Below are 14964 nucleotides of genomic sequence, written 5' to 3'. Positions count from 1 at the left end.
CACATTTCTCTCATATATTTGTTCCCTAATAAATTGTCCAAAATGGGTTCCAAATAACTAAAGTTGTGAAGTGTGACCAGATAATTGCTCACATTTCTGGATCAGTTTGTCATATACCAGGGATTGTCTCATATGTTCTACATATTTTACTGTTATTTAACTCTCACAGCACCTCTATGAAATACGTATTATTATCCCCATTTTAAAGATGAGAAAACTGAAGCTTAGGTTAAATAATTTGCTTGAGGTCACATAGCTGGTCATGGTGACTCTTGACTTGACCTCAGTGAATCTGACCACAAAACCCCAGCTCTTAACTACTATTCTATGCAAATGAGCAAAGTCTATAAAATGAAGCTAAAAGAGAGAAAATACCTTTTTTCTTCAAATGGAAAAATGACTTTACTATTCATAGACTGTGGGTAGATCTATATAAGATAATATATGTAAAGTTCTTAGAACAGTGCCTGGCCCTTATTGGCTTTGAATAAATGTTAGCTGTCATGGTTGTTGTAGTATCTTTAAGGTAAATTTCAGGTGTTCCAAATGTTGGTTTGCCTGATTCTCACAAGGAGCTTGGCCCATGGGAAGGTGGCACAGTGCCTTTGGTGAATAAGTGCATTAATTGCAGGCTTTGGAACCAAACCTGGGTGGCACTTTGAAAATGGGATTGAAGCCCTAGCTTATAGACGAGTACCCACCAGAGCAAGGATCTCAATGTTTGGCAGATTTTCTGTTGCAGCATCCTCTCTGAAAGCAGGGTTTTCCCAGTGATGTATTTTATAAAGATGTCAAATTGCCACTTGTTTCCTGTGCTTTTCTGATAAGAGAAGCATTTGGAATCTGTGCTCTGCCACCTTTAAACACTAAACATTCAGATTTTTAAAAGTATAAATCTTACTTCTTACTTCAGAGCACCCTAGAGGATTATGGTGGCAGATATTATGGCCTCCTTTGGTTCTGTGTATGCAGAGACCTCTAGGCCCAGGGAGTGCTTTGGCCTTTGGTATTTAATGGGATGCTGTACAGTCACTGTCCTTACTGGCCTGGAGAGCAGCTGCTCAGTGGTTATTATGGACTGAATATTTGTGTCCCCCAAAATTCATATGTTGAAGCCCTAACCACCAATGTGATAGTTGTTGGAGATGGGGCTTTTGGGAGGGGAATAGTTAGATGAGGTCATGGTGATGGGGCCCTCATGATGGGATTAGTGTCCTTATATAAAGAGACATCAGAGAGCATCATGAGCATGGGGGACAATAGAACATGGTATCCATGTTCAGGAAAAGAAAACATGGCCATCTGCCTGTGGTCAACAGGCTTCTTTTGAGGTGAGCAAGGGAGTGAAAAGAGACTGGCATGAGGCTGAGAGTGAGCCTGTAAACCTCAGGTACCATCATGCTTCAAGGGGTAAAAGGAAGATAGTTACTAGACCTACATTTTTGAAATTTTTCAGTGAGTTCTTCCAAATTAAATGGCGAATTTTGCCTCAGGAATGTTGGGTTTTATCCAGAAAAATGTAATGTGAAGACAGATTAAAAGAGAGTAATGGGAATAGTCTACTGTGTTTTTTTAATTGAAGTATAGTTGATTTACAATGTTGTGTTAATTTCTGCTGTACAGCAAAGTGACTCAGTTATACACATCTACTGTATTTTTTTTTAAATACACTTTGTTTTTTTGTGGTCCATTTATGTGGATGCCAATATGATTACCTTGGCTTCTTAGCAGAGGATCTGAATTCTCAGCACCACTTCAGCAAAAATTGTTATGGTAATAGAGTGAGGGCCTTTTGATCTTGCTGATTAACATGGAGCTTGGCTAACCTGATTTTATAACTCTGCCCAAAACTGGGTTTCGGTCTGTTAATACAGCATAATACATTCAAATGAAGCTTCCTTGGGCTGTCTTATCCCAGAACTGTTGTGATTTATTATTTGAAATGAAGTTCTCATAAAGAACTTTGCATGAAGAAAAAGTTTAAGTGTATAATTTATTTCGATTCTTAAAATTAATCTCCATGTTGCTTTTCTTGGTTAAGAAGTGAAACCCTGAGGTACTACAACTGTGAATAATTCAGCAATCCATTCAATAAATGTGTGTTAAATTCCTGATATGTCACAGGCTATGTGCAAGGTACTGGGAATACCATGGTGAAACATAAAAGGCAAGGGCCCAGCGCTATGCTTTTTTGCCTTATGTATGAGCTATGAGGCCATCAATGATTCAACCCATCTTTCAACTCTAAGATCGATCAGTCTTCTGGCCACACATTGCTGGGGCCAGGACAGAGAATGTGTGGCAGCTAGGCAGACAGCATACAGAGGAGCAGTGGGGAGGAAGGGCAGGCATTTTGGAGTCTATGCTGATATGGAAAGCAAAGCCACCCTTGCAGTACAGTTGATAGACTTTAATATTAAAATAAACTTTGGGCAATTGCAAACATAACAACAGAGTTGTCTGCTTTGGTACAAAGACATGTCACCCCAGCTATACAGCATTGTATGAAAAAAGTGTTGTGTCAGGCTGACTCAAGATCAGCAGAACATGAACAGTAGAGGGAAACCATCTGAAGTGGTTCCAGACAAAGACAGTTTTCCTAATTCCATTGATGAAATTCACCAATACCCAATAAGGGAAGATTGGAAATTCACATTAGAACCTGCTGTACATAATTTGTAGTTTGCTCTATGTAATTATACTCAAGTAAATTATAGAGGAATCTGTATATGTTCTCCTTTCATAGTACAAATTAAATCATTTTAACGAATCCCTTTTTTAAAATTAAAAGTCATGTATTAAAGACCCACCAAAATGAAAACTCCACAAGCAGGGACTGCAACTCATCATGCTCACTGCTCTGTCCCCGGAACAGTGTGTAGCTCATCGTATTTTCTGGCCGCCCAGGCCTTTTGCGTACTCTTCCTATGCTTAGGAAAGGTCTCATCTTACAAATCCTACCTCCCCAAAGTGGAAGCCAGAAAACAAATTTCCCAGCCTCCTTTACAGCTAAGATAGAGGCATGTGACCCAGGATCCACCAGCCAGCTGCACCCACAAGGGACTTCTACTCAGAAGTGAACACAAAGAAGCAAGCTTTACCCCAAAGCTAATTTTTCTAGCAAAGGTGGAGACTGAAGCATCAGTCTTTCTCCTCCAGTAAGGTTTCCCTGAATATCGCCCATCCTTGAGGGCAGTCGGGTTTAGACCTTCTCTAGGTCTACTTTTCATTGTACTTACCCATGCTGTTATAATGATTATCATCTTTAATTAGGTTCTAATCTGCTGTGATAGTTAGGGTAATCCTAGCTGCTCTCACAAACCAAAAATATATGGTGGATCAATCACAGAAGAAGTTTCCCTTTCCTGATCACATAAAGTTAACATGGTACCTGGGTTCAGCCAACAGCCTCCTGGCAGGAGGTAATTCACAGATCCAGGCATCTTCCATCGTGCAGCTTTGCCATCTGTACCACGTGGCTTCCAAGGGTGCCATGCCCATCTGAACCGGGCCAGAGGCAAAGGGCCTGAAGAACCACATGCTGGGGGTTTTATGAGCTAGCCTCTGAAGCTATGCTTATCACTTCTGTTCACAATCTATTGTTCAGAGCTCAGCCATGTGGCTACACCTAACTGGCAAACACAGTCTAGCTTCCCGTAGCTTCTTCCAGTTAAGAGTACACGGACACTAGAAAATTATGACAAAGTGCCGTATCTAACTTTCTATCTTCTCTCTTGCTTCCATCCTCCTCGACTGGGAAAAAGGATGACAGTAAGAAGGCTAATCATACAGTAACACTGTGTAAATCACAGACAGCTGTAGCTCTGATCTGGATTCCCTTTTCTTGGCTCTTCTGTGCTTTTTGCTAAACATTTCTCTTGGGGTGCGGGGAAGGCACACATTCATTGGATAGTTATTTCTGAATGCTTTGCCCAAAACTGCTTTTATCTCCAAGCTCCCCATGTGTCACTCTGAAAGGGAAAGTGCTTAGCATGCAGCCTGGGCGCCACATGTGTTCTGACGCGCGGGCACGTGGATGAGTTAGGAGGTTCCAAATCATTGCCTCTTGGCCTCCCCCAGGCTAATATAGGAAACATCTTTTTTTCGCCCCTGCCTCTCCTGGACCTAGGTGCCTTATCAGCGGCCAGGGAAAGCTGGGAATACGACTCGGGAGCCAGGGACCTCCAGAGCCCGGACTTGCAGAGTCAGTCAGCCCTACAGAAGCTTCTTGAGTATGGGGGAAGCTCTTTGCATCAGCAGGCTGCTGCTTTCCACAAGCTGCTCACACAGTCCCCGCGTTTTGGCAACTCTGTAGGAGGAAGCTATCTAGAGCTGGCCAACACGGTGAGTCCTTTCTGGTTCAGAGAACACATCTTTAGGCCTGTGTGTATGCCAATACAAAATTTGAATTTTGAGCTCCAGGGGACATATCGGGTATTGTCTTTTTTATTGAGCTAAATGTTGTACCATTCCCAGCCTTGCCAATAATGTTAAGGGCTCCAAATACTTAAGATTGGTGACTTCACTCTCACTATTGAGAGCAGAGTGGTCGCCCAAAAAATGTTTTAAGTCTGTATGTTGTACAGATTTAATTACTAGAATATCCACAATGGCTTCACCACAGAATATTTTCTGGGGCCAGACATTACAAGTCAATAGGATATAATTCTTTGTGTTCCCTAATTTGGGCTTTACTCGTTTGAAAAGCAAACAAGAAAATATTTCATTGAAAGTTTGATCATTGTTTCTGCTTGTACTTTAAAAACATATTCTGTTGAAAACTATGGAACAGCTTAGAATTCCATTATGCTTAGTTTAAACTTTTTTACCTCAGGATGAATTAGTACCGTGATGACCTTTGGGTGAAAAGCTGTTGTCTTCCCTTTTAAGCTAGAGCTGGGGAACGAGGTGGGGTTGGCTGATGACCTGGGCCATGTTGGGGTGACGTGCAGACAGTTTATAAATTAGGGTTGCTATCTAGCCACTGTGTGAAAGGTCCGTAAACCTACCTTGCTTTTTGAAACTGAAGTTTGAAACCAGAGGTGGTATAAGCATCTTGACAACTTCATTTACGTCTATTTACAATCTGCTTTGAGGTAGACTAGTGGTTTTCAGACTTTTTGTGTTTGAGGCATATTTTCTAATTCTGACATTTTTGGTGATGTGTTTGAAGGCACTAACAATCCTAAATACACAGCAAAAATTACAGTACAATCATCAGACAAATCCCAATTAAAAGACATTCTGCAAAATACTTGACCAGTACTCTTTGAAATTGTCAAGGATATCGAAAGTAAGGAAAGTCTGAGAAAGAGAAACTCACAGCTAAAAGGAGCCTAAGAAGATCTGACAACTTCTTATTTGTGGTACCCTGGCTGGGACATCAGGTAAAAACTAAGGAATCCTGGATAAATTATGGATTTTAGTTAATAATAATTATCAGTATTGATTCATTAATTGTGACACTGTATCATAATCATGTAAGATATTCATAATAGGGGAAATTGGGCGTGAAGTATGTGAGAACTCTCTGTCCCATCTTTGCAACTTTTCTAAAAAATTTTTAAATATATTAAAAACATACACACACACAATCACTACTGTGGTGTAACTATGTCTCATAAAACCTGTAAAAGAACCCATAGTTATTGCACTGTTTGCCACTTGGTCACCCTTCAAGGACATTCTTGCTCAGTTTGAGTAGAACTATTAACTCTCCTAATCTCATCTTCCTGTGTGCCCAGGAGACTAGGCAAGTAGCAGAAAATAAGTCTTCTTTCTCTGGCATGGGCCTGGATTTAGGCTCTGCTTTTACAAATAATTTGCAGCAAGTTGAACTTTACTCTTTACTGTATCAGCTCAGCCTTTTTCAAGACAGACACTGATGTGGCAGTATGGGTTATAGCAAGAATCTAAGTTACAGACTGATCAAAATTTAGTGGCCCCGCTCTGAAGGGTTCAGGGCTTGAGGCCCACCAGTTTTCTTCAGCAGACCAACTGGTGAAAACAGCAGAAGTTGGCTGTTTCCTACCTCTGCTTGACTTCTTGATTCTTAACCTTTCCAGTAACTGCTTGGATTTTGTTCTGTTCTCCCTTCAATCCTGGTCAGCCCCTGGACTTCCCACAGCCAGGTTCTTTTTGTATTATTGGTGAAGTTTTGGAACTGATGGAACCCTGCCTGTGATGACCTTTGCAGAGGCCAGTTTGAGAAACATTCCCCTTACATGTTGAGCACCCAGCCCATGCAGGAGTGTTCACTTTATTAAAAGTCATGACCGGGCTTCCGTGATGGCATGGTGGTTGAGAGTCCGCCTGCCGATGCAGGGGACGTGGGTTCATGCCCCAGTCCGGGAAGATCCCACATGCCGCATAGCGGCTAGGCCCGTGAGCCATGGCTGCTGAGCCTGCGCATCTGGAGCCTGTGCTCCGCAACGGGAGAAGCCACAACAGTGAGAGGCCTGCGTACCGCAAAAAAAAAAGTCATGACCTGGGAATTCCCTGGCAGTCTAGTGGTTAGGACTCCACATTCTCACGGCGAAGAGCCCTGGTTCAATCCCTGGTCGGGGAACTAAAATCCCACAAGCCACACAGTGCAGCCAAAAAAAAAATAAAAGTCATGACTCATATACTTACATTTGGCACACTTTTCTGTATATATGTTGTTGATGAAAATAATCAATAAACAACCTAAAATAGTAAGTGTTTTATTTGAACCCAGCTGAGGACTAGAGCTCAGAAGACAGCCTCTCAGATAGCTCTGAGGAACTGCTCTGGAGAAGCATGGTTTTCAGCACAGTTTTATATCTTGTCAGAACAAAGAACATTAAACAAGTCAGGGATACATTCCTTCAAGATTAAAAAAAAAACAGATCAGCACATACATAGCGAGTCAGCATGGCCTTGGCAGCTGGGAAGGGTGTCTTATCATTGAGGGGGTACTAGCATTGGCGTCCCAGAAAGGGAGGCATTTAATCTTTATTTCTAACATAAACATTCTTTACTTCTGGCCCTTTTCTTTATTAATTAAAGCAGATATACAGTATGTTTGATAGGCCACAAACAGGGTATTTTAGTTAGCATAAAATTCAGGTTAACTCATGTATAAGCCAGAATGACTTCTCCACAACTCAAAATGTGAAAATCTTTTTTATCAATGTTACATGTCTATAAAAGCTTATAATGAACACATAATCAATGGTGGTGACCTATTCAGTAGTATTCATTAGAATACATTGAATAAGTTTTTTTTTTTTAAGTTATAACTCCACGAATGAAGAAATAAAGTTGTACATTCTCACTTAAGGTGATCCTTGGTGAGAACCAGACCAAAATGCAAATGCAGGGACTTGCAATCTATGACGGTGATTATGTTCTTTATTTTCTCACTGAATTGAAAATGCACAATTTTAAAAATATTTTATTGAAATATACATGATTTACAATGTGTTAATTTCTGCTGTACAGCTAAGTGATTCAGTTATACATATACATGCATTCTTTTTTATATTCTTTTCCATTATGGTTTATCACAGGATGTTGAATATAGTTCCCTGTGCTATACAGTAGGACCTTGTTGTTTATCCATCCTATATATACTAGTTTGCAACTGCTACCCCAGAACTTCCCCTCCATCCCTCCCCCATCCCCCCCACCCCTTGGCAACCACAAGTCTGTTCTCTATGTCTGTGAGTCTGTTTCTGTTTCGTAGATATGTTCATTTTTGTTGTATTTTAGATTCCATATATAGGTGATATCATATGATATTTGTCTTCCTTCTTCTGACTTACTTCACTTAGTATGATAATCTCTAGTTGCATCCATGTTGGTGCAAGTGGCATTATTTTAACGGCTGAGTAATACTCCATTGTGTATATATACTACATCTTTATTCATTCATCTGTCAATGGACATTTAGGTTGCTTCCATGTCTTGGCTATTGTAAATCGGGCGGCTATGAACATTGGGGTGCATGTATCTTTTAGAATTAGAGTTTTCATCTTTTCTGGATATATGCCCAGGAGTGAGATTACTGGATCATATGGCAACTCTATTTTTAGTTTTTTAAGGAACCCCCATACTGTTTTCCATAGTGGCTATACCATTTTACATTCCCACCAACAATGTAGGAGGGTTCCCTTTACTCCACACCCTCTCTAGCATTTGTTACTTGTAGACATTTTAACGATGGCCATTCTGACCGGTGTGAGGTGATACCTCATTGTAGTTTTGATTTGCATTTTTCTAATAATGAGCAGCTTTGAGCATCTTTTCATGTGCCTTTTGACTATCTGTATGTCTTCTTTGGAGAAATCTCTGTTTAAGTCTTCTGCCCATTTTTCAGTTGGGTTGTTTTTTTGTTGTTGTTATTGAGTTGCATGAACTGTTTGTATATTTTGGAAATTAAACCCTTGTCGGTTACATTATTTGCAAATATTTTCTCCCAGTCCATAAGTTGTCTTTTTGTTTTGTTTATGGTTTCCTTTGCGTACAAAAGCTTATAAATTTGATTAGAGCCCATTTGTTTATTTTTACTTTTATGTCTGTGGCCTTGGGAGACTGACCAAGTCTCAGAGAATGTTTTGTCTATGTCTTTTTTAGGATTTTTGTGGTGTCATGACTTATGTTTAAGTCTTTAAGCCATTTTGAGTTTATTTTTGTGTATGGTGTGAGAGTGTGTTCTAACTTCATTGGTTTACAAACAGCTGTCCAGCTTTCCCACTACTACTTGCTGAAGAGACTGTCTTTTCTCCTTTGTATGTTCTTGCCTCCCTTGTCAAAGATTAATTGTCCAGGGGCTTCCCTGGTGGCGCAGTGGTTGAGAGTCCGCCTGCCGATGCAGGGAACACGGGTTCGTGCCCCGGTCTGGGAGGATCCCACATGCCGCAGAGCGGCTGGGCCTGTAAGCCATGGCCGCTGAGCCTGCGCGTCCAGAGCCTGTGTTCCGCAACGGGAGAGGCCACAACAGTGAGAGACCCGCGTAATGCAAAAAAAAAAAAAAAAAAAAGATTAATTGTCCATAGATGTGTGGGTTTATTTCTGGGCTCTCTATTTTTTTCCATTGATCCATATGTCTGTTTTTGTGCCAGTACCACACTGTTTTGATTACTGTAGCTTTGTAGTACTGTCTGAAGTCTGGGAGAGTTATGCCCCCTACTTTGTTCTTTTTCCTCAGGATTGCTTTGTCAATTCTGGGTCTTTTATGTTTCCATATAAATTTTAGGATTATTTGTTCTAGTTCTGTGAAAAATGTCATAGGTAATTTGATGGGATCGCATTAAATCTGTATATTGCTTTGGGTAATATGGCCATTTTAACAATATTTATTCTTCCAATCCAAGAGCATGGGATATCTTTACATTTCTTTGAATAATCTTCAGTTTCCTTTATTAATGTTTTGTAGTTCTCAGCATACAAATCTTTCACCTCTTTGGTCAGGTTTATTCCTAAGTATTTTATTTTTTTGATGTGATTTTAAAACGAATAGTTTGTTTACATTCCCTTCTGATATTTCATTGTTAGTGGAAAATACACAACTTAAAAATATGATTTAAACTGATAGACCCTTGATAACTCCTTGGACCCTGTGGTAAAGGGACTTTTGAACCCCAATTCTTCATCCTTTCCTATATCTTCACTGTTTGTCATGTGACTTTGGTGTCTTCCTGTCAAATATGTGAGAAATAATAAAAGATTGTTGTTTTAACTATTGTGTTTAGGGTGGTTTGTTTCATAGCAATAGTTGACTCAGGGTCTGCTCACAGTGGTCCATGGAGCCCAGATTGAGAAATACCCCTTATAAGTGGCCAAAGAAAGCAAATAGCCTCTCTAAAGTGCACACTTGGGCAATCCCTTCACTTATAAAACCATATTAAAAGTAATTTATGTTCCTTCTAGAACAAATCCTGAACTAATACAATTAGATTCTGGGGTTTGGGTTTTTTTTTTTTTTTTTTTTTTTTTAAAGTAGCTACTAAGAGCAAAAGGCATTTTATCAGTGCCCAGTTAGGAGACAAGAAGCACACACTAATTCACACAGGGAAAGTTTAACATAAAAAGTGATTAACTAGTAGCAGGGGATTACCTACTGAGGAGTCAGGAAAATCTAGTGAATACAGGAATAGTACACATGAAGAGCAGTCACTCCCTCTAAAACTGAGTCAAGTACCCAAGGAAGGAATATATTTGGAAGAGGGCCTCCCTTCACCCAGGGCTGGGATTCAGACCCCCTTGACAAGGAGTGGCTGGTACCCACTGGACGGCAGAGAAATTCCCTGAGATGCCATGGGCCAGGGTTGGCAGCAGGAAGCCAGCTCTCTGGAGTGTTGGCCCAGCTGGCTGGGATGCCACCCACTGGCGCATCACTGAGAAAGTGCCCACAGAGGAATTCACTGGGAAGCTGCCTACCAGAGTGGTAGCAAAACCCACCAAGAAGTGCCCTAAATGGTGGCACTGAAACTTACTGGGGATGAGTGCCACTGCATGTCCTGTGCTACTGGCCTTGGGAAGAGTCCCGAAGAACCAGCATTCCCTTTCTCCCCCAGTGGCGCTCCAGTGCCTCTGCTGACAGGGGACAAATGTCCATCTTCAGGATCATAACGCAGGGCAAGGAAAGATGGGTTTGGAGATGAGAGAGATAAACTGATACCTGGCACAGGCATTTTTAACATTGAGAAGCTTCTGATAGCATCCTACACAAGATTTACCTTTCTAAGCATCCCTTCTTTTCTTCTACTACCAAATACCTGTCTTCTTCTCCTTCTGCCAGACACAGTGCCTATTATGACTTTGAGGCTTAACACACTGTTTAAAATGCAAAGGCAACAAGATGATGTTGTGCATAGAAACTTGTGCCAATTAGAGTTTTATCTGAGAAGCAGAATGGCTAACCATGATATAGAATAAAGGATCTACAGAAACAGACTCACAGACATAGAGAATAGACTTGTGATTGCCAAGGGAGAGGAGTGGTGGTGGAAGGATGGAGTGGGAGTTTGGGATTAGCAGATGCAAACTATTATATATAGGATGGATAAACAACAAGGTCCTACTGTATAGCACAGGGAACTATATTCAATATCCTGAGATAAACCAGAATGGAAAAGAATATGAAAAAGAATATATATATATATGTATAACTGAATCACTTTGCTGTACAGCAGAAATTAATGCAACATTGTAAATCAACTATAATTCAATTTAAAAAAAGAATAAAGGATCTATGGTGAAGCAATCTATGCAGGCTGTTGTTCTGCGTCTGTGTTGAGTCTAAAGTTACTCTAGGTCTATCAGATCAGCAGATAAGAAGGAAAGCTGGATGTAGAGGACAGCAGGACAAGTGGGAATGCATGAACACAAATTGAGACCCCATGAGGACAAACTGGAACCCACTTCTATCTCTGAACCATGTCCAACCCTGATGCTGTGGATGACCCACAGGAGAACTGGCACCCATTATCAGGGAACCACACACACATCTAGCCCGGGACTCAGAGAAGCTGAAGGAGGTGGCCTTGGGAAGTTGGAGTTGCTACAGGTCTGATTCACCAAGGAGGTAGGCAGCAGATTGGCAACAACTTTCAGAGCATAAATAGTATGACTTCTTCACCGCTACCTCTGGCCTTCACATGGAGTGTCTCTCATGTCCAGAGAGAACCATACAGGAAAGAGAACTCTGGGAAACATAGTTCCAGCTTAGCTAAGTTGACTTAGCACCACAGAGCAGCAGAGAAACTGCCAGTGCAATCTGTACTGTATTCCTAAAACTATCAGCAAAACAAAATGAAACACTTTGGTTTAGTAGAGAAGAGATGCAGTGGAAAGGATATACTGCCTGCTTGCTGATGGATTTTCTCTCCAAAGATTTGTATTTCAGAGAAGAGTGCAAGTATAAATTATAATGTTATAGATTCTAAGTAGTGACATATTTAAGTATTATAAAGCATAAAACACAGCTGAAGTTTTATTTTCTAGCTACAACCCTGATAAATTACTGAACAAAGTATCAGTTTCTTCATAGATTCTTGCAGTCATGCTACTTGGTTTTTTAAGTATTTATTACCAGGTTTATTAATTTGTGTTAAGAAAAATATTGATAATTCATTGATAATGATTAATTATGACTGATTATACTAGAAAAGAAGTCATGTACAAGATATAAAGTATTTGATTTACAATAGCCAGGACATGGAAGCAACTTAAGTGTTCGTCGACAGATGAATGGATAAAGAAGATGTGGCACATATATACAATGGAATATTACTCAGCCATAAAAAGAAACTAAATTGAGTTATTTGTAGTGAGGTGGATGGACCTAGAGACTGTCATACAGAGTGAAGTAAGTCAGAAAGAGAAAAACAAATACCGTATGCTAACACATATATATGGAATCTAAAAAAAAAAAAAAAGAAGGTTCTGAAGAACCTAGGGGCAGGACAGGAATAAAGATGCAGACATAGAGAATGGACTTGAGGACACGGGGAGAGGGAAGGGTAAGCTGGGACGAAGTGAGAGAGAGACATGGACATATATACACTACCAAATGTAAAATAGGTAGCTAGTGGGAAGCAGTCGCATAGCACAGGGAGATCAGCTCGGTGCTTTGTGACCACCTAGAGGGGTGGGATAGGGAGGGTGGGAGGGAGACGTAAGAGGGAGGGGATATGGGGATATACGTATATATTTAGCTGATTTACTTTGTTATACAGCAGAAACTAACACACCACTGTAAAGCAATTATATTCCAATAAAGATGTTAAAAAAGATACAACAGGATTATTATATTTGAATAAAAATAAAAGCTGCCTTGGGGATCATGTGAACTCAAAATAAAGCTCAACTTTTAGATGAAAAAAAAAAGCTATAAAGTATTTGAACCAATATAGAAAGCTGATGAAAAGTTAAAGTCGTCATTCGTCTCCGCATGTCTTCACCAATTTTTTTATGTATCCCTGATTTGCTTTTAATATAAGGAACTTTCCATTTCTTCTTTGGTAGTATTAATTACTGTGATGCTAATGATCCTAATATAATGCTATGATCATTACGGTGCTTGCCAAACTTGGGATTCCCATATTGAAACCTTTGGTCAGGAGGATGTGTCCTGTCTTTGTGGTCGGAGCAAGGCTGATTGTTCTGTCAGCACCCTCTTCTGGACATTGTTCAGAATCAATGAACAGGAAATTCTTAAGCATAGGGCATGCTTATCAACTTTGGGATTTTCAGGAAATTAAGACAGTACAAATGAAATATTGGATTTTTTTTTGTTGAAATATTGGATTTTTGAGAGTAGCTACGGATAGGTCTAGAATATAGGGTTGATAAAAAAATTTCTTCAGAATCTTGAATTGTCACTTCCAAATGATTGAAACTGAATTTCAAAATAAATCATCAAGGAGTTTGAAAATTCTTAAAGAGTTGTCAAAAATTTGGAAATGGAAGATTACTGGTTACCCTTTCAAAGTCATATTAGAGCTCCTTACAAGTCATCTGAGGCTACAGGAGATGTAACCTCGTTTGGCTTACCGTTTATGAATGGAGGGTAGCAGAATATACCACCCCAGATATGACTATAGGAGTTCAGTGCATGCCACTCTAAAATATGTCATTTTGGCGTTTTGATTATTTTGAGCTGCTGGCACTTGGAAAACCATAAATGCTGGGAGAGGCTTTCTCTGAATTCCCCTTATCTGCCTAAAGACTGATCCTTCAGAAGGAACTCAGATGTCATAGATCCCCTTCCAGGAGTTTCATCAACCAGGGAAGATTGACTTCTTTCAAAGGAGAGGAGAATAGAAGTCAACACCACACCCTCACAGACTTTGTCACAGATGATCACACCTCCCACCTATTCTTCTAAGGGCCCATTCATCTTTCCTAAAAATCATTTACTCTCCCCTAAGAGTCTTACATTCCCCAACCCTTTCCCTATTAAGGTGGTATTTAATCCTGAATTCTAAGCCACCTTGGGAAGGTACTCTTACCCCCCCACGCACCGCCCCACTGGGTTTCTCTCAGGTACACATGAGGTATACATATTAGTAAACTCGTTTATTTTTCTCTTGTTAATCTTTTATCATAGAGTCTCAGCTAGGAATTTAGGGGGTAAAGGGAAATTTTTTTTCCTCCCCTACACTGTTAATTAGGGTCCAGACTCTTCAAATGTTGATGTTAATTTGCAGAAGGTTGATAAATTATTTTTGTCCAGCAGAAAAGATAACCTTTTGTTAACAGACAACTGTTACATTTTACTTGCCCTGGTGAGACATTAACCAGTTTTGTAACTGCCATCTTATTCTGGCATTCTTTTTCTTCTCCCCCTTCTGTGAATCAGCTTTATTCTTCTGGGTTTCTCAATGAATTAAATAAATCTTAAGAAAAATGCTTACCCTATATTTATATGAAAGTCCTGTTTTTCCTTTTATGAAAATTATACTTCAACACTGTGTTCTTTTTCTGTTTGCTTACTGCTAGTGAAAATAGAGAAGTAGATAGGAGTTAACAAATGAAGCACTTTACAAGGGTCGTTTCTGTGTAAATTACCTCGTTACCCGTAGATTAGGCAGGCCCAGCCAGTCTCTTACTGACTCTCCCTTTCTCATTTATTTTATAGGACTTTAGATCCTTTCATTCTTCTTTGTCTTCCATCCTCACCTCCACACACAGCAACCTCACCTCCTTTCTTTGAAAAAAATCCCCCCACATGGCCCTACCCCCATGTCTTAGGTCCTGAAGCTGGTACTTCCTGTAAAGGAATAGAAAGAAATATAGGGTCCTGTAAATTCTTTATCTCCAAAGAAATTCATTACATCCCCAGGGCAACTAGGAACTGGTAGCATCAAGCTCTGCCGGGTTTTATAAACAAGTCACCTTGGTTCAATCCTTGGTCAGTATGAAGGAGAGTATGGGTATATATGCAAAGCTATCATTTTAGCTCACACTTCTGTTAAGTATGCAGCATGAAAGCAT

The 14964-nt window shown here is 40.0% G+C and overlaps 1 protein-coding gene across 1 annotated transcript in view; it reads left to right on the top strand.

Moving 5' to 3' along the window:
- MCC (MCC regulator of WNT signaling pathway) overlaps positions 1 to 14964 on the top strand; it is a 430805-nt gene that overhangs the window by 99460 nt on the left and 316381 nt on the right. The window contains exon 3 of the mRNA XM_004267446.4: positions 4130 to 4344. Within this exon, the coding sequence (XP_004267494.2) occupies positions 4130 to 4344 (215 nt within the window). The remainder of the gene's footprint in view (positions 1 to 4129; positions 4345 to 14964) is intronic.

The sequence above is a fragment of the Orcinus orca genome, chromosome 3 (assembly GCF_937001465.1).
Source record: "Orcinus orca chromosome 3, mOrcOrc1.1, whole genome shotgun sequence".
NCBI lineage: Eukaryota > Metazoa > Chordata > Mammalia > Artiodactyla > Delphinidae > Orcinus > Orcinus orca.
This window is presented reverse-complemented; position numbering and strand designations above follow the sequence as displayed.